Source organism: Thalassophryne amazonica, chromosome 12 (genome assembly GCF_902500255.1).
Source record: "Thalassophryne amazonica chromosome 12, fThaAma1.1, whole genome shotgun sequence".
Taxonomy (NCBI): domain Eukaryota; kingdom Metazoa; phylum Chordata; class Actinopteri; order Batrachoidiformes; family Batrachoididae; genus Thalassophryne; species Thalassophryne amazonica.
The window spans coordinates 16,306,739-16,333,444 of record NC_047114.1 but is presented as its reverse complement, the minus strand read 5'-3'; the positions used below and the strand labels follow the sequence as shown (position 1 = coordinate 16,333,444).

The following is a 26,706-nucleotide window of genomic DNA, read 5'->3' as shown; positions in this document are numbered from 1 at the left end:
CTGGCCTCCAAAGCTACGAATAAGCTACACTTATTACAAGTACCATTACTGCTAAAGGAGGCCGAAGAGTAACTAAACATTTCACACCCAGAGCAGAAAAGTGCGGGAGAGACAGGAGAAGCTGCCATGCTAAACCGGCTAAGAGCTAGTAGCTGTGCTAAGCTAGCAGATTCCTAAAAACACACAAAGTGAATAATGTGTAAATAATTTAGAGGTGATTCAGCAGACGGAGTGCTTTAGTTAAGGCACATGAAGATTACACTGTGAAACAAATTGTTATCTAGGTAACTAGATCAATCTAACTGCACAGATTAAACAGCTAACAGATACAGAAAAACAGCAAAACACCGCTGTGCTCCGGAACAGGAAGTGATACAATACTGCAGTGAGAGCCAACCACCAGTAGAGGCAAGCAAGAGCCGAAATGATAAAAGCTTTGACTTGACTTGGTCAAATTAAGATCATTGATCATTCAAGACATTTGTCGTCTTAAACACAAAGTTGCCTTAAATTTATGAAATGTAAATAAACAGTGCACTTCTTACCCACACTCACAATTACCAGTGGTTCTGTTTTCCTAAATATTGTCACTTTAGCCTTTTTGATTCAGGTTAGGATGTCATGTTGCCATGTTCTGTCACGTTGTTCGTATGATTCCTGCTATTATAAAGTTTAGTCACATGAGTCTGCAGCTCTGCACACGGTTTGTGGGATACTTTTCATCACGCTTCATTAATCGTGATGTTTATCTTCCACGGTGTTAGTTCAAACTTTGTTAAATTGGTGCAAGTGAGCACTTTACCTTCCCTAACAAAGTCCATCCACCTAACAGCGAGCTGTCACACTCTTAAGTGTAACAGCTCGCTTTGAGCATCTCGTATTCAGCGTGACGCCTCTGACGCTGCACATTTGAAACTTTTACTGACTGACTTTTACTGTTTTGTTCCTAGGCATTGTTGCCACAGTGATCTTCACTGTTCTGTGCATTATGGTGTTTGTGGTCCGTCACATGTTTCGCCACAAGGGCTCCTACCACACCAATGAGGCAAAAGGGGCGGAGTCAGCAGACTGCGCTGACGCAGCGATCATCGTGAATGACCCGGCGTTCACCGAAACCATAGATGAAAGCAAGAAGGAGTGGTTTATCTGAAAGGTGTGTGCCCGAAGTGAGGGTGTACGTTGGACGCTTTGGAACAAAGAGCAGCTAAAAACGTTGACAGCGGACATGTGGCATGATGGCACTGGACGTGGACTGTTTTATCCAAACTTTATTTACAAAGGACAGCGGGACAGAATGATCACCTTCAGATGTTGGTGCCATGACGTTACTGGCCTTGGATGTTCATCTTCTCAGCTTTTATTTTTGGATTAACTCATAAATTTATTTGTTTCTATTTAATTAATATATTTTGCCATAAAATGTCCCGTTTTGTTTGCCTTTCCTGAGTTGTAAAGACTGCTATCTTTAGCATGCTGCCTTCACAGGATGTGCTGTATTTCAGGTTTGATGAATGTTGAGTTCACTGTTGGTCCGTTTATCAGAGTGTAGCAGTTTTTCTAAAATCCAGGTTTATTGTTTGCCTTACGTTATATTCAGTGTCTTTTTTGAGTTGTATTTCAACACTTAGTTTAAAGGTGTAGTCTCTCTCAGTTTTCCACAAAATTGACAGTATTAGTTTGTGTTGGCAGCTCTTAACACAAAACTGCAGCAAATGTTTCTGGTATTTACGTATTATGAGGGAATTCCATGGAAAATATAAGCCTTTGTTACAAGTCTGCATACCTGAGAAAGCCTATTTGCCCTATTGAGATATCCCTTGCGCGCCAGAGAGTTGCTGCCATCTAAACAACATAAAGAATCCACGACGACAATTGCAAATGAACGTTACGAGGTCTGTCCGTAAAGTATAGGTCCTTTTTATTTTTTTCAAAAACTATATGGATTTCATTCATATGTTTTTACGTCAGACATGCTTGAACCCTCGTGCGCATGCGTGAGTTTTTTCCACGCCTGTCGGTGACGTCATTCGCCTGTGAGCACTCATTGTGGGAGGAGTCGTCCAGCCCCTCGTCGGAATTCCTTTGTCTGAGAAGTTGCTGAGAGACTGGCGCTTTGTTTGATCAAAATTTTTTCTAAACCTGTGAGACACATCGAAGTGGACATGGTTCGAAAAATTAAGCTGGTTTTCAGTGAAAATTTTAACAGCTGATGAGAGATTTTGAGGTGATTCTGTCGCTTTAAGGACTTTTCACGGTGCGAGACGTCGCGCAGCGCTCTCAGGCAGCGTCATCAGCCTGTTTCAAGCTTAAAACCTCCACATATCAGGCTCTGTTGATCCAGGACGTCGTGAGAGAACAGAGAAGTTTCAGAAGAAGTCGGTTTCAGCATTTTATCCGGATATTCCACTGTTAAAGGAGATTTTTTTAATGAAAGACGTGCGGGCGGATTGCAGCGTCGGCTCGCAGTCGCCACGACGCTCCGTCACAGGAAAAACACCTCCGTTGGAAGCCTTAAGGACAAGTTGGAACATCTCCAGCTGATAAACAATTTCTCATATACTCACTCCACTGAAAGCCATCAAAAGCCAACTGGATTTTAACAAATGGTTATCAACACGGAGGTGTTTTTCAGGTGCCGCCGCGCCGCGTCGGCTGCGTCCCGACGCGCGGACCCGTCCGCACGTCTTTCATTAAAAAAATCTCCTTTAACAGTGGAATATCCGGATAAAATGCTGAAACCGACTTCTTCTGAAACGTCTCTGTTCTCTCACGATGTCCTGGATCAATAGAGCCTGAAATGTGGAGGTTTTAAGCTTGAAACAGGCTGATGACGCTGCCTGAGAGCGCAGCACGATGTCTCGCACCGTGAAAAGTCCTTAAAGCGACAGAATCACCTCAAAATCTCTCATCAGCTGTTAAAATTTTCACTGAAAACCAGCTTAATTTTTCGAACCGTGTCCACTTCGATGTGTCTCACAGGTTTAGAAAAAATTTTGATCAAACAAAGCGCCAGTCTCTCAGCAACTTCTCAGACAAAGGAATTCCGACGAGGGGCTGGACGACTCCTCCCACAAGGAGTGCTCACAGGCGAATGACGTCACCGACAGGTGTGGAAAAAACTCACGCATGCGCACGAGGGTTCAAGCATGTCTGACGTAAAAACATATGAATGAAATCCATATAGTTTTTGAAAAAATAAAAAGGACCTATACTTTACGGACAGCCCTCGTATACTACCAAAATGTCATTTTTAATGGTTTTCATCATGTTAATATGAGACTGCATGCATGAGACCCTGAAAACTTGCTAAAACAAATCATCCATGTCTGCTACATTTAACCTGCGTGGAATATAATAAACGCAAAACATGTTTCAGACATTTTATATATATTACTCTGGAACAAACATGACAAACAGTGTTGTAAAGAACAATAAGCAGGGCGTTAAAGAGCATACTTCACTTTCCCCGAACATGAACAGGAAGTGATCGCAGCTCACAGCAATTCCTACTGAAAATAACGGAGAAACAACTTGTGCTTCTTGCACGTTTACATAAAATAAACACAATAACAACATCTAAAAACCCAGATAATATATTCACCAGAGTTTTAGGCACAATATACAAAGAGTTTTATGTTGTGATATTAATGCTGTTGTTCATGTGCAGTGCTTAAAGTGCAGCCTGATCAGAGCGTCTCAATGCATTTCTTAATGACAGCTCGCAGCGTGGCGAACTCTTCGAAGTTTTGTGAGATTTTGCGGGATTTGAAACCTCAATAGGGCGAATAGCACTTCCAGGTCAACTGTGGTTGGCTGCATGCTTAAACAATATGGCTGGACAACTGCACAACTGCTTTCTTATTCACTACTGTCACAACTACCGATGTTATTGCTCAATCTCGTGGTTGAATGCCAGTTGTCTCTCTAAGAAGTTGACGCCAACCGCACAAGGGCTGCATAACTAGTTAGCATGCAGGAATCTCGATATGGGAATTAATCAGGCTGATTGCTCCACCAACTAAAAATGGTCATGTACCACCACCCACAGAATCGGGAAAGAGGTATCAATCTGTCATCCCTTTCCGTATCCAGGCCGAGTGAGGTTTCCCATGTTGAGTCAAATTAAGCCTCAGGCTCCACTCCTGGTGGTGCCCCTCTGCATTCCCCGGAACCTATAGACTTTGGTTTCCCGGACGTTGCCCAGCGGGTCACGGGAATAATGCCGCCGGATCGCTAGTTGGCATTGTAAATGGTCGGAACTACAATGACATCTGATGATCTTCACACCTCTGATTTTTGTTCTTGATTAATGAAAACATTCTTGGCAAATCCTTTCGCTTTCGTCTGTCTTGAATTTCACCTCTAGTGCACAATGTGAATGCCCCCAGCCGTCCCTCTTAATCATGGCCCCAGTTCAGAGAAGAAAACCCACAAAATAGAACCAGGGTCAGGTGATCTGGTTTGGTTTTCAAAGTGAATGCTTCAGACCCCATAGAACACTCAGCTAAGGGGGCATCAAGGGGGCACCGAGAGGCAGGGGCTGGGACCACTGATCTGTAGATAACACTGGATAGCTCATTGGCCAATATTTCTGAAGCAAATCCGCCCCCATATTGCAACTCGCACGTACCGCTCCACACTGCTCAGCGTGGCGCTCTCGCTGGAGCGACATCGCTGCTATTTTGGCACTGTGGGATAGCTCGCCGGACTACTTTTGCCTGACCCACTCCAGTGATATGCTCCTAAACTCTGGTTATGTATCATTGCAGTAGTGTATGTATAACACATACGATTATGAGTGGTGAAATCATTAGGATTTTCCTGGTGAAAATTAATTCAAAGCAAATGCCAGCCTATGTGCAACATGCAGAATATGTCTCTTCTCAGATAGATCTCTTTCAGTGCAGCTTCTTATTCTGACTTTAACGCAAAGTTAACACCCAAGTCTTTCATCGCCAAATATAAATGGGAATCAAAACATTCCAGTCCTATATTTCTGAACCCTTCTGCATCAAAGTCCACCGTGTCAATGTTTACAATGTACTTGAGCACTAATAGGTGAAGTTACTCCAAAACTTTAAGTTTCTTAAATATTCAATACAGCCACTCTTAAAACTTCAGTTATCTTTACAATTTTATTACTGGTAAATTTTACAATTGATTTAGATGAGATATACTCATTATCTCACAGGAATATATCACAGTTACTACTTTTTGCCCAGGAGTTCATCAAGCACGTCGGCTGTGGGCGTGTACTAACACAGAATATACAGAAACTGTATATCATTGTTCAGCCAAAACAAAAGCGTCCACTGCCTCAGCTAGGGGCGTGCGTGAGAGTATGGTTCCGCTCCTGAACGGTCTTTTCTACCAATCTTCAACCAGGTGCACGCAATTTTATTTGTTGTGATTTTGCCAAAAAATGCCTTCATGTGCACCTATAAACTGCATAAATCACTAGTTCAAAGGCTGTGGATGAACATTTCACCTGTGAGTTTAATTGAAATGGAAAGTAATGAACAATAATTTGATGAGTTCTATCCCTTATTCCAGCATATAGGCATAGATAATAATAATAGTAAGACCCTTTGTCTGCTCCCTTGCACTCGGGGTCACCACAGCAAATCCAAGGATGATTTGCATGTAGAATCCACCTACACCTCCGGCATAAAAGTTTTACGCCGGATGGCCTTCCTGACGCAATTCCACATTAGATGGAGAAATGTGTCGTGGTGGGATTTGACCCGGGAACCCCCTGCACTGAAACCAAGTGCATTAACCACTCCGCTACCACCCCTGCTGCTGCTAATAATAATAATAATAATAATAAGTGAATTGTGTGTAGTCACATGCTGAGTTTTGTGTTGTACGAACTATTTTAAGACATTTAGTAGGTCTACTTGTGCATAGTTTTGGAGTTTTAGATGCTGTTGCTACAAGCTTTATTACTAATATTAGGCTGAAGCGCAACGAACTATGCATAATAAATATTGTCAAAGCAGGGAAAACCAACCCTCCTGTAGATAGATAAGTGGTGTTTTATTCTTTCGGTGCAACTATTTAAAAAATCCTCTATTGCTATATTATCCATCATGACTTTTGTTATCCATCCACTTTTGTTCATATGTACCTATAGATAGGTACATATGGGAATAGGTACATAGGGAAGTGACCATATCTATAGATAGATAGATAAACTTGCTAATGATTACACAAAACTTTTATAAACTTAATAATAATTTTTAGGATTGAGTATTTGTCCCAGTGAGATATGAGTAACTCAGAACAGAGGGGGATAAAGTGTCTAAGTACGAAAAGAAAAAGGAAATAAATCAAATAGTTAATCATGGCAGACATAGATTAGGAGGGATGAAGGTTACATTAACTGGAGAACAAAAAGAAAGAAATGAAAGAATCAGCTCAGTTATTACTCCAAATTGTTGATGTTCTAATAAGTCATATATGTGCGGTCCGTCTAACTTGTGAGTGGTAAGATGGCCACCCGTTTACTTCAGTGGTTTGTACAGAGTGTGCGGGCCAATGAGCTATCCAGTGTTATATACAGATCAGTGGTTAGAACAAGACATCAGCTCCCTTCACGGCAGGCCGTCAGCTCAATCCTGATGTAATTTTCCTCAGTTCTTTATATAACTTACTGCCCCTTACAAAGAACGACATTGATATATTCCTCATTTTGAATTTATTGAAGGTCATGTTGAAAACCGGGTCTGGGTCTTCACACACAGCGACCATTTTGTGAAGGACCAAGAAGATGCTTCGCACAGCACCTTTATACAGTAGTGTTCAGAATAATAGTAGTGCCATGTGACTAAAAAGATTAATCCAGGTTTTTAGTATATTTCTTATTGTTACATGGGAAACAAGGTACCAGTAGATTCTCACAAATCCAACAAGACCAAGCGTTCATGATATGCACACTCTTAAGGCTATGAAATTGGGCTATTAGTAAAAAAAAAAGTAGAAAAGGGGGTGTTCACAATAATAGTAGCATCTGCTGTTGACGCTACAAACTCAAAACTAGTATGTTCAAACTGCTTTTTTAGCAATCCTGTGAATCACTAAACTATTATTTAGTTGTATAACCACAATTTTTCATGATTTCTTCACATCTGCGAGGCATTAATTTTGTTGGTTTGGAACCAAGATTTTCTTTACTAGTGTGCTTGGGGTCATTGTCTTGTTGAAACACCCATTTCAATGCATGTCCTCTTCAGCATAAGGCAACATGACCTCTTCAAGTATTTTGACATATCCAAACTGATCCATGATACCTGGTATGCGATATATAGGCCCAACACCATAGTAGGAGAAACATGCCCATATCATGATGTTTGCACCACCACGCTTCAATGTCTTCACTGTGAACTGTGGCTTGAATTCAGAGTTTGAGGGTCGTCTCACAAACTGTCTGCGGCCCTTGGACCCAAAAAGAACAATTTTACTCTCACCAGTCCACAAAATATTCCTCCATTTCTCTTTAGGCCAGTTGATGTGTTCTTTGGCAAATTGTAACCTCTTCACGTCTTTTATTTAACAGAGGGACTTTGCGGGGGATTCTTGCAAATAAATTAGCTTCACACAGGCGTCTTCTGTCACAGCACTTACAGGTAACTCCAGACTGTTTTTGAGCATCCTGGAGCTGATCAGTGGGTGAGCCTTTGCCATTCTGGTTATTCTTCTATCCATTTTGATGGTTGTTTTCCATTTTCTTCCATGCTTCTGTTTTTTTTTTTTTTTTGTCCATTTTAAAGCATTGGAGATCATTGTAGATGAACAGCCTATAATTTTTTGCACCTTCATATAAGTTTTCCCCTCTCCAATCAACTTTTTAATCAAACTACGCCGTTCTTCTGAACAATGTCTTGAACGTCCCACACTACTGTGGGCTATTAGTAAAAAAAAAGTAGAACAGGTGCTGGCTTCATCCTTGAATAGGGGACTCCTGATTCACACCTCTTTGTTCCACAAAATTGATGAACTCACTGACTGAATGCCACACTACTATTATTGTGAACACCCCCTTTTCTTTTCTTTTTTACTAATAGCCCAATTTCATAGCCTTAAGAGTGTGCATATCATGAATGCTTGGTCTTGTTGGATTTGTGAGAATCTACTGGTACCTTGTTTCCCATGTAACAATAAGAAATATACTCAAAACCTGGATTAATCTTTTTAGTCACATAGCACTACTATTATTCTGAACACTACTGTACAATGTGGGAGTTACAGTGGGTGTGGTTTAGTCTATACGTTACTGACTCTCACAGACGGGGAGCCCTCCCTGTATGTAAAACTTGCACATGCGTGATGGAAGTGAAACTTAACTCTTAAGTTTAAACTTCAAACCAGACCTCTGAGACTTACAGTCAAATAACACAGGCAAATACTTGCTCACTGACATAAAATAAGGAATTAGCAGAGTCATTATCTAACACCGAGATCCATGTACAAACTTATTAGCTGCAGCAACTTTAAGATACGCTATTAGAGCTGGAATTACCGTGACTGCTGGCAACAGACAGACACAAAATACTGATGCACAGAGAGAGACATTGGTCACTCACACGCGTTGGCTGTGTTTGGTACTAGTGAACTCTAACCTCTCCCACAATGCAGTGCGTCACCCGAGACTCCAGTATAGCTTATAGTGCTTCCTTTTACTTCCTCCTCCACGTCCACACTTATTCCTCCATTAAGCACAAGGTTCAAAGCTAATGATGCATTTGTTGAAACTCTGAATTCTGAATCACAACCAGAAAAAGAAAAAAAAGAAATACATCTCATAAAGCGACGATACACTGCCCATTTTGACAAAGCAAAAATACTGTCATTGGAACTAACGCCATGGGCCTGTGTGAGGTTTGTCACGTCCAGCAACACTTTCTTATAAAATATGTCCAGATTTTATTCAGAGTTCTTCCCAAAAGGATCAGTGTTAATTAGCTGTCTGTTGTATGTTTTGGGGGGAAGTGATGCGGCTCTGTGATGCTAACACCGACACGTGTAGTGTAGCAGCGCCCTTTGACTCCCGTATCCTCACAGCATGCGCCTGAAAGTTTCACATGGTGTCTTGTTGCTCTATTTTAACCCACAGAGGTGGTAAATTTTGATCATATTGGGGATATAAGATTGCTAATCTTTTATTTGAATACTAGAGAAAAAACAGTAGTGCTGCTGAAAAAAATATATTTTTTATGACTTAAGTGGAAAAAATTCAAGAGAGACTACACCTTTAACTGTAGGGTAGTTACAGACTAGATCTAGTGATCTAGAAGACCTCTGAAAACTTTGCCACGTGTGTGTGTGTGTGTATATATATACACGCGTGCACACTGACTAGCTTTGTTGTCTGTAAGGAGATGTAGCCATGACTTTGGGTGATGCTGAAACGCTTCCATCCACACATCCTACACTCACATCTTGTCCTTGCATCCTAGCTCCTCCCACTGAAGGCACCATAAACAACACAGAGAAACGATGTGATGAGAGAAACACAGAGGACTGCTGTGTTCATGCTGTTCAGTCCTCAGTGCTCGCACAGCAGCTAACAGCTGTTCTCAAAAGGCAGCATTTTCGGGCTCTGAAAATGCCGGTTCCATGTGGCCAAAATTCAGATATGACACAGCTTTTGTGGATATGCCTAAACTCTTCTCCGAGTGGATGGAATGTTGGAGCAGGCTTTGGTATAGGTCCCATCACGGCAGAGATTAGCGGGATGATAATATCAAATCTTGCCCTTGGAAAAGACAGGGGTGGAGCCTATTCCCAAGCAGCAAAGAGGGACCAACTGATGGCAGTGGGGTGGAGGAGGTAGCATCTGGTTGGTGAGGAGTAAACAGTGAAAGGTGGGTTAAAACTTGGTTTTAAAGTACCGTTCATCCAGAAAGTATTCACAGTGCCTTACTTTTTCCACTTTTTATGTTATGGCCTTTTTCCAAATTGGACAAAATGTATTTTTTTTTCCCTCAAAATTCTACACACAATACCCCATAATGACAATGGGAAAAAAATTTTGAGATTTTTGCAAATTTATTAAACAACGACAAAAACCCTAAGAAATCACACGTACATAAGTATTCACAGCTTTTGCCATGAAGCACACAATTGAGCTCAGGTCCATCCTTTTTCCACTGATTATCCTTGAGATGTTTCTACAGCTTAACTGGAGTCCACCTGGGGTAAATTTAGTTGATGGGACATGATTTCGAAAGACACACACCTGTCTACATATAAGGTCCCACAGCTGTCAGTGCATGTCAGAGCACAAACCAAGCATGTAGTCAAAGGAATAGTCTGTAGACCTCTGAGACAGGATTGCCTCAAGGCACAAATCTAGGGAAGGGTACCGAAACATTTCTGCTGCTTTGAAGGTCCAATGAGCACAGTGGCCTCCATCAGCTATAAATGGAAGAAGTTTGGATCTGTCAGGACTCTTCCTGTGTCTGTGTCTTCCTAGAGCTGGCCGCCAGTCTAAACTGAGCAACTGGGGGAGACAGGCCTTAGTCAGGGAAGTGACCAAGAACCCGATGGTCACTCTGTCAGAGCTCCAGCATTCCTCTGTGGAAAGAGGAGAAACTTCCAGGAGGACAACCATCTCTGTAGCAATACACCAATCAGGCTTGTATGGTAGAGTGGCCAGATGGAAGCCACTCCTTTGTAAAACGCACATGGCAGCCCACCTGGAGTTTGCAGAAAGGCACCTGAAGGACTCTCAGACCAGGAGAAACAAAATTCTCTGGCCTGATAACTGCCAGGCATCATGCTTGGAAGAAAGCAGGTGTCATCCCTACAGTGAACCTTGGTGGTGGCAGCATCACGCTGTGGGGATATTTTAAAAAGTTTTTTCATGTTGTCATTATGGGGTGTTGCGAGTAGAATTTTGAGGGAAAAAATTAATTTACTCCATTTTGGAATAAAGCTGTAACATAAAATGTGGAAAACGTGAAGCACTGTGAATACTTTCTGGATATGTGTGTGAGTGTTTCCAGTTGGCTGAGATGACGAAGGGAACACCCATTTCTTTGCCGATAGTTTGCTGAATTAATTTTTTTAATCTGTCTTCTGGTAGAACCTACACTACGCTGCATTTCTCAAAAATTGATTGTGCAAAACAGGCACAACTGAAGGAGATACAGTGGCTGTGACTGGAGAAATTGAGTTGTGCAACATTTGCTGGCAGCATCACCACTGAGCTTCATGGCGGAGTGGAGCAGACAAGGATTTTGATAGAAAACTGATCAAATCTGGGTTTGAGCCTCCTATGTGCCTTCTGACAAACTGTATGACAAACTTCGTCTTTTTAAGAAAATCCCTCTGTGCTGTGTCCCCGTGAAGCTGTATCACTAATGATGCAAAACACAAATGTTGCACTATGCAGGTTGATTTACAAAATTTGTTAATACAAAATTGGTTGATTTGCATTTTTTTCTGAACATTTTTAAACTCTGTACTTTTTGTCATGCCAGCGATACTGATGGCACAGAATGTGAAACAATGTGTGTCCACTCACAAAATGTCATGTTCTCAAACATATGGAAGACAGACACTGCTGTCAAAGTTTACTCTGTGTTCCACTTCAGACTTGGACTCGTTTCTCTGGTCTTCTGTGCATTGATGGTTTTCAGTCACTTCATCAGATTGTTGAAAGCATTACACAATGAAAGGAGATGGTGGCAGAGACATGTAGATGATTTTTGCTTGACTGAGAAAACCTGCTGGCTGATGCACGAGGACTTTGCAGGATTTGCAGCTTCACATGTGACTGAACAACCTGCAAAAACAAACTGAAAGTCTAAAAAAGTAAGAAGCAGATAACTGAAAGCAAGCAAAATAAATAAATATCAACCTGGACATGATGAAATCTGGATGAGACAAAATGATTAAGTGTGACTTGTAGTTTAATTCACAATATCTTTGGCAAGAGAAAACAGCAAATCTAAACGTTTTGAGTTCTGATTTACCGCTGTCAGTTTGACAAATTGCACTGATTTCAGTCTAGTCACCAACAGAACAGTAGATATATTTGAAACATAATCCACACTTTGGAGGGGCGGAGCACAAGTGACTTATTTCACTGTTTATTCACTCTTCATATTTTCAGTGGCTTAAAGGTTTTCAATCATCGAGTTGACCATTAAACGGTTACCAACAGCTTCATTTTGTCCCTTTTGTTTGACACTATAGCACCCCCTTGTGTGTCCTGCATGCATTGGTGTAATCCTGACCAACACCAATAGAATAGTTGTTTATTTCCGAGTTGTTCTGCCACATGAAAGAAGGCAGCCCAGTGACAGTACAAAGTTTTGATTTGAAGCCCGACAATGGCCAATTACTTTTGCATGTTCTCCACGTGTGTCCACAGGTCCCCACCAAAACATTTCTGCCCAGTATTTCTGGAGTGGCATCCGGCATTAAAGGAAAAGTTTGTGTCTAATGGACATACAAATCCATACATATCTGCTGGGGCAACCCTGACCTGAGCCAAAAAATAAATTAAAAAAATAATGCGTGTGGGGATCCATGGGCTCTAGATTGGGTAGTGTTTATAAAATACAGTGGCACTGAATTAGTCATTGGGAAAGACTCCCTCCGAGTGCCCCCCCATTTTTTTTCACAGACATTTTTTATTATAACAATAGGGGCACAATCTCCTCCCACCTCCAACATTGCCAAAAGACAATGAGACAATTCTGCACAAAGCAGTATAAGCTACCAGAACTTAAATATACACTATATACACAAAAGTGGCAAATATATACAATCTGAGTCCTCATTCAGATGGGAAAAAAAGATACATTTTCAATAGAAATTATGTTGTGTCAGGTTTAACAGAGAGAGAGCGAGAGAAAGAGAGAGAGAAATAGCAAAAATAAATAAATAAAAAAGAAAAACTGTTCAATATTAAGTCTCCACGAGTTCAAAAATGACGTAAAAAAACAAAACAGATTTTTCATAAGTTTTGTGTCTGCCGTGGGGCCTTCAAGCAAAGCACAGTGCGTTTCCCACAGCGGCCTTTAAGACAGGTTGAAGAGTACATGCTGAGGTCATTGACATATTCAGATGGGGAAAAAAGAAAAAATATGTATTTTCAATAAAAATTCTGTTGAGGCAGGTCATAGGAAGAAGGCTAACAAACGTTAAGCGTTAGACCACCAATTAACATTAGCCTGTCATTCATGACACGGATACCGTAATCATACAGAGAGAGAACCTAGTTACATACCTTTATCCTTTACTCGTTTCTCTTAGTTTTTCCCTAAATTGGGCAACTGATGGTTGCCATGAAGCACACCATGTTTCTGTCCATCTTTGTTCGACAATCAACAGATGTCCCACTGTCACTCACGAGCAGAAGTCAAGACTAAACCAATTCCCCTGGGTGACCACGTCATCGTTTTGTATCACTTATTTTTATTAGCCATTTAACACAATTCAAAAAAACGTGCAGGAATTACAGGCCTGTATTTATAATATTATGAATGAGATGTGCGTTATTTGGAAAAAAGTCCAACTGACTTTAATCCAGCAATTCCACCCCACCCCCCAATCTGTTCCATTTCGTGAACTGTTCCCCGCGCATACCTCCCCTTTCCCGTTCTCACGCTGCTTCTGTGCACCTTCTCACAAGCAGGGGGCGCCTGCAGCTGCAAACGCCCCTGCAAACTGAACTGTTCAAACTGATCCTGGGAATGACTGGCAGGTCTTTGCTCTGTCTGAACGTCCTGGATGTCCTCTATCAGAGGTTCACCCCCCTGCAGACTGTTTCTGAGTTACTGCACCAAACGTTCCGGTGGTTAACACATTATTTTTCAGTACATGCTACATTTCCCATGGCAAAATTGAAGGGTAAATACTGTTTAAAAAAACTGTACCACTAATCTGATCTTATAAAAAAATTATTTCTAATTTACATTAAAATATTTTAATTTTAAGAATGTATAAAACCAGGTAACAACAGACAGCATGGAGTCAAACACAAGACAAAAAGCAACATACGTCAACATAAGAGAAGATAAAAGCCCAAGATTTTTACTCATACTTCAACATAAGAGAAAAGACATCAGGTCCCAAATCTACAATCTATGGCAGAGCACCTGACGCACATAGCGCAGCAGGTACATCAGCATGTTAGCTCCATGTTGCTGCTTACTTGGTGTGTAGTCTGAGCACAAAGTAAGGAACAGGATGCAAAGGGGTTATATTTAGTCAGTCATTCCATGCCCGTGTTTTGGGGTAACACAAAAATCAAAGTTTAGTCAGTCATTCCCTGAAAAATCCAAAGTGCATCAGGTTCCCGGTGCAGTTATTCAGATAGCTGACCCAAGTCAGAGGTTTTCTGACAAACTAATGGATCTATGGCAACGCATCAAAGTGCGCAAGTGGACAGAGACCACCAAAGCTCCCCGAGGTGAAGCAGTAAGATGAGGTTTTGTATTATTCATGAATGTTTAGTTTTATTTTGTGTAAAAGGAAAAAAAAGGTTGAATTCAGTTTTATTGTGTGTACCTGCAGAGTATACAGACATATGAACCCAACACTGTACTCATATGAACAGTAAAAGAACACTGTACTTTAGAGCAGGTTTTTGCTGATCTGCAACACAATCAGGTTCTGCTGCCTCACAACAGCACCACGCCTGAACACAACTTGTTTTTAGACCAGCACATGGTTTACAGCTGAGCACAAACACACATTTAAATAAGGAACGTGTGTGCACTGGGTATGAAAATAAAACTTGAGTCAGCTGGAAAATAATAAAGACACTTTGCACCAGGTGGTAGACAGGCCCCATTGGGACTAAAACCACATTCATTTAAAAATATGTCTCATCTGTGTCTGAGGAAAATGTCAAGAGAAAAATCCCACATTCTTTAATAGTGCCATTTTTTTTTTACTTGACTGTAGCTAAACTCTAATGATGGAAAAGTAACAGGAATATAGTCCAACAAAGAGCAGTAAGCTTATTCCACTTCCTGTTCGTCTGATTTACTCGTCATCACATTTGATCAAGGTGCCAAAGTAAGCCGTTATAGTCTTCAGCTTACTGTTGAGGAAGTTTTGCTCCACCTCCACTCTCCCACCTAGACCGCCCAGAGAGGCAATCTGCAGAAAAAAGCATGAGGAGATTACGTGTCGGATTTAAAAAAACGTAAAAGAAAAAAAACAAAAAAAAAACAAAACAATGTTGAAGACAAGAAGCTTCAGATTGTACAAAACTAGAATGTTCCTTTAAATGAAATGTATGTGTCAGTAGGCAAACATTGTTCTTCATTGTCTTGTCCCCCCCCCTTTCCCATCATGCACCCTGCATTTTTTTGGCCAGCATATATGATGATACAAACCTGATGCATATCCGCATTGCGAGGCAGGAAGTATACTACATTGTCCGATATCAGTTTGGCCAAGCGGAAGATTTCAATGGTGTCTGATGTTAAGGAAAGGAAGGAAAAAAAAAAAAAAAAAAAAAAAAGCAGTTTAGAGGAACAGTCAGAATCTTTCCACTTTGGAGGGAATGCAGATTTCACATGGCTGTTTTTAATTCCTTGTTTGTCCCTGTGCACGGCTCTTTTTGTTGTGATCCATTTTAGGGGAATGTCATGTTGATGGAAGAAAGAAACTCGAGTTCATCATAAGCCTGGAATTTAAAAGCAGCATCCAGCACACTAACCATACCAGGTTACCTTAAACAGGTCTACTAAGTAGTGCTAACTTGTCATTTGTATTACTTGTTCAGAACATCTTCATTTTGAAGCTAGATGTATAGCTGGATGTTGGGGCTGCACTGACAGACAGCAGCACGGTGAAGAAAAGTTCTGAGGGTTCATGTCAGTTCCCCTGGACTGAGTCTTCAAGAAGAGGAAGCTGTATGACCACTGCAACTAACAGATTAATGCAACAAAGGATATCCATCAAGCTCCATCATGGTCCTGATGTCAAACACCTCAGCTGTCATGTAGTCAGGTCCACCCCATGGAGGAGACAGGAACACCACATCAGCACGAAGACTGGGTGCCAACACCAAGAAGTCACCTTGCAGGAAGTCGATCCGATCAGCAACACCGTAAACTGTGGCGTTGTGTCGTGCCAAATCCAACCGCACTGGGTTGATGTCAATGGCCAAGACTGCAAGTTACGAACATGACGTAAACAACACAATGCAACACGATACACAATATTCTTAACACATGCATTATGACCGCTTACGACTCTGTTTACAGGGATCATGGCACAATACATACAGATGAAGAAAAGATGATTGCCCCCCACCCCCTTATGAAATTTAATGTTTTCTTCAAAAGTTTCCCAAGTGTTTTTTTAACAGAGCAAGGAATTTTCAGGACAGCATTTCCAAACATCCTATTTTTATTTTTGGATGCTTACATTATTTTAGGCAGCACGGTGACTTAGTGGTTAGCACTGTTACCTCACAGCGAGAAGGTCGTGGGTTCAATTCCGGCATGTGGTCTTTCTGTGTGGAGTTTGCATGTTCTCCCTGTGTTTGCGTGGGTTTCCTCTGGGTGCTCTGGTTTCCTCCCACATCCAAAGACATGCAGGTTAAGTGGATTGGAATCTTTAAATTGTCTGTAGGTGTGCAAGTGGGGGTGAATGTGTTTGTTTGTCTGTTTGTGGCCCTGCGACAGACTGGCGTCCTGTCCAGGGTGTACCCCGCCTCGCGCTCTATGACTGCTGGGATAGGCTCGAGCCCTCCACAACCCTTGATTGTTGTGGAGGGTTAGTGGCCGGCGATCACCTTAGTATTTCTCTGTTTTTCTTGTTTAATGCTGGCAAATCATACAGTATTTTTTGTCTTTCTGATGCCTGATTCTGTTTTTTCTCTCTGTTTAAGGTGCAGCTCCATCTAGAGATGGGAGTTGTATTCGTGTTGGCGATCCTCCTGTCCTGTGCGCCAATAGCATTTCTTGTATATTTGTCCGAGAATTGTTCTGTAAATTATGTTTGTAGCATGGCCCAAGCAGAGGGTCACCCCTTTGAGTCTGGTCTGCTTGAGGTTTTTTCCTCAGAGGGAGTTTTTCCTTACTACTGTTGCTCTGGGGGTTGGTAAGGTTAGACCTTACCTGTGTGAACCGCTTTGAGGCAACTCTGTTGTGATTTGGCGCTATATAAATGAAAATAAATTGAAATTGATTGGACTAAGCGGTAGAAGATGAATGTGTGTGTGTACATTATTTTACTTTGTACAGAGAGACAAAATTATTTCACAAAAACTACCAGAGTCAAAATTATTAGCCCTCTTAAGAACTCTTATTTGCCATAGCAAAAAAAACAAAAAACACTGCTGTGCAATGATGTGCTTTAACTTTGTAATGCTCAAAGCTTGAATAGAGTTAAAGCTGAGGGTTACACTGCATTTGGAAAATCTTCACAGCTCATCACTTTTGACACATTTTATATTACAGCCTTATTCCAAAATGGAGTAAATTTATTTTTCCCTTCAATATTCTACTCACAACACCCCAAGATTTTTATTTTTATTTTTGCAAATTTATTAAAAATAAACTAACAAATCACATGTACATAAGTATTCACAGCCTTTGCGCAATACTTTGTTGATGCACCTTTGGCAGCAATTACAACCTCAGGTTTTCTTGAATATGATGCCACAAACGTGGCACACCTGTCTTTGGACAGTTTTGCCCATTCCTCTTCACAGCATCTCTCAAGCTCCATCGGGTGGGATGGGGAGCGGCGGTGCACAGCCATTTTCAGATCTCTTCAGAGATGTTCAATCAGATTCAGGTCTGTGCTCTGGCTGGACCAGCCAAGGACATTCACAGAGTTGTCCTGAAGCCACTCCTTTGATATCTTGACTGTATGCTTAGGGTTACTGTCCTGTTGAAAGATGAACAGTCATCCCAGACTGAGATCAAGAGCGTTCTGGAGCAAGTTTTCATCCAGGATGTCTTTGTACATTCATCTTTCCCTCCATCCCTCCAAAACACTGTAGTATATATTCCAGACCTGTATATGGCACTGGAATGCTCCCACAAAAATGAAGAAGACAATGTGGTGCATGCTCATACGAACACAAGCTTCTGCTTTGAATGACACTGGATTATATAAATCAGATAAACTAGAAGAGAATGTTGACTGTGAATTGTGTCAATCCAAATCCATTGATAATAATGGACGCGTTTCAGGCACGCACGACAAAGACGTGAGGTTTTGCAGGTGGGCTTAAGGTTGAGGTTAGAAAGGGAGCTATGACATCACCATTTCATAAAAGTTATGTGTTGTTTGTACACAGGAAAATGCAAAGGCGGCATTTTGAGATTTATCCACTCTGGGACCAGCATTCAATAAATAACACTTTCGGGCTCCAAAAACGGCGGTTCCATGTGGACAAAACGCTGACACGATACAAACCTTTTGTGGATATGCCTAAACTGATCTCCATGTGGACTGTCAAGTTTCTTTGTAGATGGGTCAGAGACCTTAATATGGAAACAAACTCCTTATAGTCCAGTCATTTTATGAATAAAAACAGGTCAACCCGGAATAAATTGCAACAGAAATGATTTTGGTGGCATTTGAACCCTGAAACTGTTTTATAAAACATACTAAAAGTCTAGAAAGATAAAAAATTGGGAACACTCCCAAAATCCAAGATGGCCGTCCGAAAACATGCAAAAATTTAGTTTTTCCAAAATAACTAAAAAAAAAAAATCAATATTTAAGCACATAAAGGTATTGATGTTAAATATAAACTATTGTGGACATTTTGACACAAAAATTAGGTATCTATCTGTAACGGTTCTTGAGATACAGCCTATATGTAGTTTACATATACTCAAGGATGGCAATTTGGTTTATGTCCTATTACGTTAAAAATATTGCAGTTAAGGCCCATAAATATATTGAAGTTGAATATAAACTTGTGCATTGTGGACATTTTGGCACCAAAAAAAATAGCTGTAGCTATTACAGCTTTTGAGATATGGTATAAAAATACATCTACACTCGACAAAAATTGATGAAATTGAGCATTGTTATGTTGAAAACTAAGTACCATCTCTGAAATGTTCATCTAAAGAAGGTAATAATAATCTTTTTGAGTCAATATTTCACTGGAATATGAATAGAGAAGTTACTCATATATTATGTATAATAGAGTGGATGTCAATGCACAACCAGGGCACACTGGTGACACCACTGCTGTGTGGACAACCTGGAGAAAGCCTCAATTCTCTCAGATACAGGCGCTTTTGTGATAAGGTTGCAACAAAGACAACTCATGTGCAGCCACATTGTTTGCCACCCACTTCGGCAGCTGCCAAGTTTCATAGTCTGAGAGTTTACTTGCAAGTTCAGGAATGGAAAGGTGAAGATGAAGGTGACAACATGCCATTGCAAGAATGGGGATGGAAAGTTTCTGATAGTCAGGTTGTCCCAATCATGACTGACTTGCAAGTAGCACCAGATTCTCTTCTGCATGCTGTGAGATGTAACTGCAGTACTGACTGTAGTACATTGCGATGTACATGTCGCAAACTTAACTTAGATTGCTCAGCAGCGTGTGGCAACTGCAGAGGTAAAGGGTGTACAAATACAGGCCAACTCAATGATAACCAGGATGATGAGACTGAAATTTGAACAAGTAAAATTTCAAGTGTCATGATGTACACTGTACACTGATTTCACCTGAACCTTTATTATTATCATGCTTCATTGGTTTTACTGTAAAATTAGTGTGTGATTACATCTGTGTCATTAAAAAAAGTTAGTGCAGCTGGCAAGCACTAAGAATATTATTATTACATTCTTTAAATGAACATTTCAGAACAGTTACTTGGTTTCAACATAACAATTTCACCATTTTTAGCCAAGTGTAGATGGCTTATGTGCTGTATCTCAAAAACTGTAAGAGCTACAGCCATTCTTTTGGTGCTAAAATGTCCACAATACACAAGTTTATATTCAACTTCAATACATTTCTGGGCCTTAACTGCAATATTTTTAACGTAATAGGACACAAACCAAATTGCCCTCCTTGAGTGTAGGTAAAACTACAAATAGACTGTATCTCATGAACCGTTACAGATAGACTTAATTTTGGTGTCAAAATGTCCACAATACACAAGTTTATATTCAACTTCAATACATTTCTGGGCCTTAACTGCAATATTTGTAACGTAATAGGACACAAACCAAATTGCCGTCCTTGAGTGTAGGTAAAACTATAAGTAGACTGTATCTCATGAACCGTTACAGATAGAGACTTGATTTTGGTGTCAAAATGTCCACAATACCCAAGTTTATATTTAACATCAATACATTTATGTGCTTAAATATTGATATTTTTTGAGTTATTCGGGAAAATTTTTTTTTGCATGTTTTCGGGTGGCCATCTTGGATTTTGGATTTTTTATCTTTCTAGACTTTTAGTATGTTTTATAAAACAGTTTCATGGTTCAAATGCCACCAAAATCATTTGTTGCAATTTGTTCTGGGTCAAACCATAAAATGACTGGACTATTACATCAGCCTTCATCCAGTGTCTTTTTGATTATACCAGCACCTAAAGCTCGTTTCACTTGATTGCACGAGGAGAATTCCAAACACAACCCTTGCTAAATTTTCCCTAAAATTAGGCACACATCATTGTGTTTAAATACCACTTGGCATTGTTTTGACACAGTCTAGCTACGATATGATGACGTTAAAATCAGAATGAGAAGGAGCAGTCAGTACGCTCTACTGCAAATGTAACCGAAACAGATTGCATTTAATGTGAACATATCTTCAATTAGATGACTGAGACAAAATAATATTTTGCAACTTGAATGGACCCAATATTCTCAAGATCTCAACACCTTTGAGATATTATGGATCATTGTGTGAGGAGGTGTGAGGTGCAAGAGTTGTCTCAGGCACTCCAAGGGGACTGGAACAGTATCAAACAAGCAAAAACCAACAGCTGATAACCTCTCTGCATCACAAAATTCAAGCTGTGTGATGCCAGAGGTGGCCTCATGAGGTTCTGGTTTTGATCATCAAGATCCACACTTAGAATTTGCTGGTAATGTAAATAAAGTTTATGACAGCTTTTTGTAATTTTTGCACTGATTCAATTTTATATTTGCGTGGAAACGTTTGTACTTGAACAAACAGTTGTTGCATTGAAAGTTTGGGTCCGTGTACGTGGGTTAAATATCTTGAGTAAGTGTGCTTCTTGTTTCCACTGTACTGAAAACTTACAGAGCTGTGATTTTTGTGTATGTTACACCCTTATTTTTTGACATACAAGATGCTTAGTTCTCAAGGACCTCCCAAACTAGTGTAAAAAAGAAAAGGGACATAGATCAGAGAATACGGCAGTAATAGAAATGAAGCACACCTACAATAGGCTTACCTCTCATTCCAGTGAGGGCAAACTGAATGGCATTTCCTCCAACACCACAAAAGGCATCGATGACAAGGTGGGCATCTGAGAAGCTGTGTCTGACTCTGAGAGCAATGTGCTCAGCAATCCTCTCAGGTGTGACAGAAAACCATCCTTCTGAAACACACAGCATCAAACAACCTCAGGGCAAGGGATGTGTGATTCCATGAATGGAGCTGTGAAGTAGAGGGCTGCATTAGGATTGGGTCCTGCTGCATTAGGATTGGGACCCAATGCAAATCTGGTGGGAGCGGGCATTCAGAACTTCGCTGTGGGTGACTTAAAAAAAACAAACGCTACAGGAACAGAAGCGACAAGATGACTCGGGCAACAAAGGAGAAGTGTAAAGTATGTGATGTCTACACGCTGTTTTAAGCTTGAATAGAACGCCTTTAATTTAACAGCAGCAGTGAACACAAGAGCAAATGGGTACACATACAGAGAGACACAGATATGGCGCAGCAAGTTACCGTAACAACACTGCATGCCCATATGTGGCACACACTTGAAACGGTCTTCAAACTAAATGAAAACACCCAAATTACTAGTGCTATTCCTGACTAGTGCATCCAAAGATATACAGGCCAGGTAATCAAAACAACCCCATGAGCCTAAACGACGTGTTTTCTCCTGCAGGACGGGAAGAGGCACAAAATGAATGCATCTCTATTACTGTGGGTGTAAGGTCTCAGCATTTTACGGGTGTGGGCGGGACTGGACAGGCACATTGCGGGAATGGGCGGGAGAGTAACACACATTGCGGTTGCGGGTGGTAACAGTCCGAAATTCAGTTGGAGCGGGCAGGAAAGGGACGATGAAATTAGTCCCGTGCACGGCTCTACTGTGAGGCTGATGATGCTCCCATCAAGGAACCACTAAATTAGGGGTTGTGTTCATTTTAGGCAGTGTTATTCAGCAAACATCCCATCCGTTAAATCTTACTATTTCACAAAACGTCAACTTTTGTGAAAAAATTGGTCATGTTTTCTCAGACTGAATACAGGGACAGAAGTTCACAAATGTGGTTCAGTATGCTTTTTCAAAAACATAAAAGTGCTAATGGCGTGTGCTGCGTTGTAATAGGAGTCACACGAAAGCAGTGACTGTGGCTGAGTCAGACAGACCTCATTTTCAGGTATTACATGAATTAAAACTTTAGTGAAATTCGACACCGACCTGCAGCTCTGCTCAGCACTCACTCACAGAGAGACTGGGTTTTTAAGTGGTAACACACAAGCAAAAAAGTTGAGTGCTGTGGCTGCAAGGAAAATTCAATTCACTGACTGGTGATATGTTTTGAAAATGTACGTGTCAGCCTTCAAATGAAGGTAGAACCGGCAACCGGTGAGTCACCACATGGAGCATTGCGAAATGAAATTGTCTTACGTAAAAAAAAAATAAAAATTCAGCTTTGTGGAAGAAAAATTGATGTTTTCATCATGTCTGCAAAACAGAACATACTGGCCCAGGGTCATCTCCCACTTTCTGATATAACTTTTCTCCAATTTCACAACTCAATATTCTTTATTATGATTTTGTTTTCATTATAGCAGAGGTCGTTAACACCACTATCAGAGTGGAAAGACAAAAGGCTCTGAGGGTGCACTGCATGGGGTGTCTTTTCCAGGTGCATCTGTTTCTGCTTTGACCAAAAATAAATCACTCTGCATCAGTATGTCTGACCCCTGAATGTTTCTTCGTCGCCTATCTCATTTTATGCAGGCATCATCACAGATAAAGATAACCCTAAAAATGTTGAATATCAGCAGCGATGATCAGTCTGGCCGATTATCGGATGACTCCGTATTTGATGATACTCTGCCGGAGAATGAAGGTCCTACGTCTCTTTGGAGGATCCTTGACTAACAATGTCCTCTAAAAAATAACACCATGTGCACTCCTGTGGGCACACTTATTCCAAAATGGAGTAAATTCATTTTTCCCCACAAAATTCTACTCACATCTCACAATACTCCATAATGACAACATGAAAAAAAGTTGTTGTTTTTTCCTCCCCCAAATTTATTAAAAATAAAAAAAAAAAACTAAGAAATCCCACGTACGTAAGTATTCAAACCCTTTGCTCAAGACTTTGTTGATGCACCTTTGGCAGCAATTACAGCATCAAGTCATCTTCAATATAATGCCACAAGCTTAGCGCACCTATCTTTGGCCAGTTTTACCCATTCCTTTGCAGCATCTCTCAAGCTCCATCAGGTTGGATGGCGCATCGTTTTACAGCCATTTTCAGATCTCTCCAGAGATGTTCAATTGGAGTTACCCCATAATGAAAGTGACCTTTGTCACCATTCTTGCTGTTTTTAAACCATAACTCCATAGCATTCATTCACAGATAGTTCAAACTATACCTTTTTGGAATCTTTATGATCAGACAAATAATATGGAATACCTTTCAATATGATTGGAGCATTTTTAAATTTTGACCCCTGTGTAATTATTCAATTGACCCCTTCTTGGCCACCTATTGAAAGTTCATGTGGCCACTCTGCATTTTTAAGAGTAATGTCTAAGGCAGGGGTGGGCAACCTGTTCCAGAAAGAGCCAAGAGGGTGCAGGTTTTCTTTGCAGCCACTGACTCCACCAGGTGATTTCACTGATTAACTGATCAAAGTGCTATTAATCAGTAAAATCACCTGGTGGAGTCAGTGGCTGCAAAGAAAACCTGCACCCTCTTGGCTCTTTCTGGAACAGGTTGCCCACCCCTGGTCTAAGGAGTATGCGTGCCAAATTTGGTGCTTGCATCACCATTTGAAGCATCCCTCAAATATTCACTTTTCTGCTGCACTACATACAGTTGTGTTCAAAATAATAGCACTGTGTTTAAATAAGTCAATAAAGCTCAAAATCCTTATAAACCTTTATTTTCATACACGCAAATGCATTGGGAACACTGAACATTCTTTTCCAAATCAAAACATGAAGAAAAGTTTATCAAATTTTTTAGTATACGTTTGTTTTTGTTTGTAATCATTGCATTTTTCACCTTTAACTCACTGTGAAGCAAATAGTTTACATCACAGACTCTTGCGACTTCACATATAGCAGCCCTAGAAAGATACCTTTCAGCACACCAAAGGATCAAGATGAAGGTCAAAGGTCAAGGTAACAGCAAGGTCAAACACTAAATTCAACGAAACAACTTACCTGGTCGCAATTTTGCCTCCAAATTTGACATGAATATAGTGATTGGACTTGCCCATAAGCCATTTACCTGGGATAAGCAATCGACCTTGACTTTCAGGGTTTCGCTTGAGGTCAAATGTGATCTAAATTAGGTCAAATTTCAGATAACAGTAAAACATGCCATGTAATACATCAAATTAAAAGGCTTGATCAGAGCATCCAGAATATATATAGGGGATAAGTTATGATGTCATTTGATGACATCATCACAATACAACCTGCATAATTTAGATTTTTTTTATGCCACGTTCACACTGGACGCTACGTGAGCGACGTCGGCAACAGGTTGGCATGTAATCCCTATGGAAGGATGTGTTGTGGTGCCACAAAAGTTCAAGCCACACAATGCGATGTGATGGACGCGAATCAAGCGACGTGACTAAAGCGATTTTGAACGATTGGCGCGTTTGTGGCACGATATTGCATTGCATCACGTCGCCCTCTTCCCCAAGTTGAAAAATCTGAACTTTTTGGCTTGTCGTGCCACAATGACCAGACAAGAAATGCAGAGGAATTGTGCAATGTAGTCCAATTGTCCTGGGCTGGAACACCTGTTCACAGGTGCCAGAAGTTGGCTTACTCCATGATGCAACACAGATGTGGAACAAATATTAGTTCAATGATTCACAAGAAAGCTAAATCTTCAAGCATTGTTTTTTTTTTAATTTTATACAGTAAATGTTTGAGTTTGTAAAGAAAAATGCAGATACTGCTATTTTTTGAACAGCCTAATATTCCTTTTTCTTCACTTTCTGTAAAGTAATAAATTTGATCATTTTATTTCTTCATGTTTTATTTGTAATAGAATGTGCAGTGTTCCCAATGCATTTGCATGTATAGAAATAAAAGCTATTTTCAAGATTTGGAGCTTTAGTAATTTTTTTCAACACTATTATTTTGAAAAGAAGAATGCACAATTGGGAACTGCAGTCTCGTTTGAACCCCTGCGTGATATTGCGGGATTTGATCATGCCCGGGGACATTCTGCACAAACACAGCATCACTTTTCATGGAAAAATGTTGTACTTTTTTGTTTGCAGCTGCAATCATTGAAGCAGTCGCGACAAGTGCATTTTCTGATTCCCAGTGGAGAAGGGAAGACAAGGCAAATGGGAGAGGTCACGTCGGTAAGTTTTAGTCTACACACTTTGACAGAGTAGCTGCATCATCTCGCCTGTACAACCGCCTTGACATGTTCGATCTCCGGGTGATAAACAAACTGCAACACATAACCACTTTCCACCGCATCATCACTTTTTCTTTACCTACACATATAACATGGATGTGGTTACTGCTACCAGACTGACACCACGTCTATCAAACATTGTCTGTCTGTCTTGTGTTTGTTGTTTCTCTCCTTCTCTCTTCTCCAAGTTAGAGTCCTCATTGTTGTCTTCATCAGCACTTTCCACTAGCGTGGTGATTATGACTGGCACAGTTTGTTTCATGGTGGTTTTGTGCTTCACCCTTTTAATTTATGGGAAAATAAGAGGGCTGCAAATTCCTGCTGCCAAATTTAAAAAAAGCAAAAAACGGTATATCGGTATTTATCATATATCTAAATGATACGCCAATATGATTGGATAAAACACTAAAGAAGAAATAGCAATACACCCTTTTCGCGGACGGGTAATATTTTTCATACCACCCGAGTAATCAGCCAATCCGGACAGTGGAGCAGCGCCACGACGAAGAGGCGCAGTCAGAGGAACTGTGAAATACTGGTGAGTCACTATTAATAATTTCTTAAGTGTCCAACCTCGTAGGTTGATCGTTAAAATTAAATTTGTTATTTCTAAAAGCCATCATAATTATTTATAGGAAAACGTTTTTCTACTAAGGTTTAAACTTTGAGTGTTTACACAGGAGATAAAAGTGAGTAAATGTTAATGCCTGTTTGAGAAAAGTGTATAAAGTGTGTAGTGAAGGTTTTTACCCACTTAAAACATCTATAATAATTGTAAAAAATAACGCTGACTACTTCGCGGATTTCGCCTATCGCAGGTTATTTTTAGGACGTAACTCCCGTGATAAACGAGGGACCACTGTATGATAAAATCGTTATCACATTTTTCACCAAT

The 26,706-nt window shown here is 40.5% G+C and overlaps 2 protein-coding genes and 1 long non-coding RNA gene across 3 annotated transcripts in view; 2 read left to right on the top strand and 1 right to left on the bottom strand.

The window, feature by feature from the left end:
* Positions 1-1,583, top strand: part of cntnap2b (contactin associated protein 2b) — a 197,734-nt gene extending 196,151 nt beyond the window's left edge. Inside the window, exon 25 of the mRNA XM_034182355.1 lies at positions 951-1,583. Within this exon, the coding sequence (XP_034038246.1) occupies positions 951-1,150 (200 nt within the window). The 3' untranslated portion in view covers positions 1,151-1,583. The remainder of the gene's footprint in view (positions 1-950) is intronic.
* A 12,195-nt stretch (positions 1,584-13,778) lies between these two features.
* On the top strand, positions 13,779-25,200 carry LOC117521042. Its single transcript, XR_004563865.1, has 3 exons — positions 13,779-13,789; positions 22,659-22,665; positions 25,122-25,200. It is a non-coding gene; the product is annotated as an uncharacterized LOC117521042 (long non-coding RNA).
* The window catches only part of tgs1 (trimethylguanosine synthase 1), a 56,337-nt gene continuing 44,556 nt past the window's right edge, over positions 14,926-26,706 (bottom strand). Inside the window, exons 12-15 of the mRNA XM_034182356.1 lie at positions 21,392-21,538; positions 15,927-16,143; positions 15,363-15,441; positions 14,926-15,123 (exon numbers count right to left, since the gene is read on the bottom strand). Of these exons, the coding sequence (XP_034038247.1) occupies positions 15,007-15,123; positions 15,363-15,441; positions 15,927-16,143; positions 21,392-21,538 (560 nt within the window). The 3' untranslated portion in view covers positions 14,926-15,006. The remainder of the gene's footprint in view (positions 15,124-15,362; positions 15,442-15,926; positions 16,144-21,391; positions 21,539-26,706) is intronic.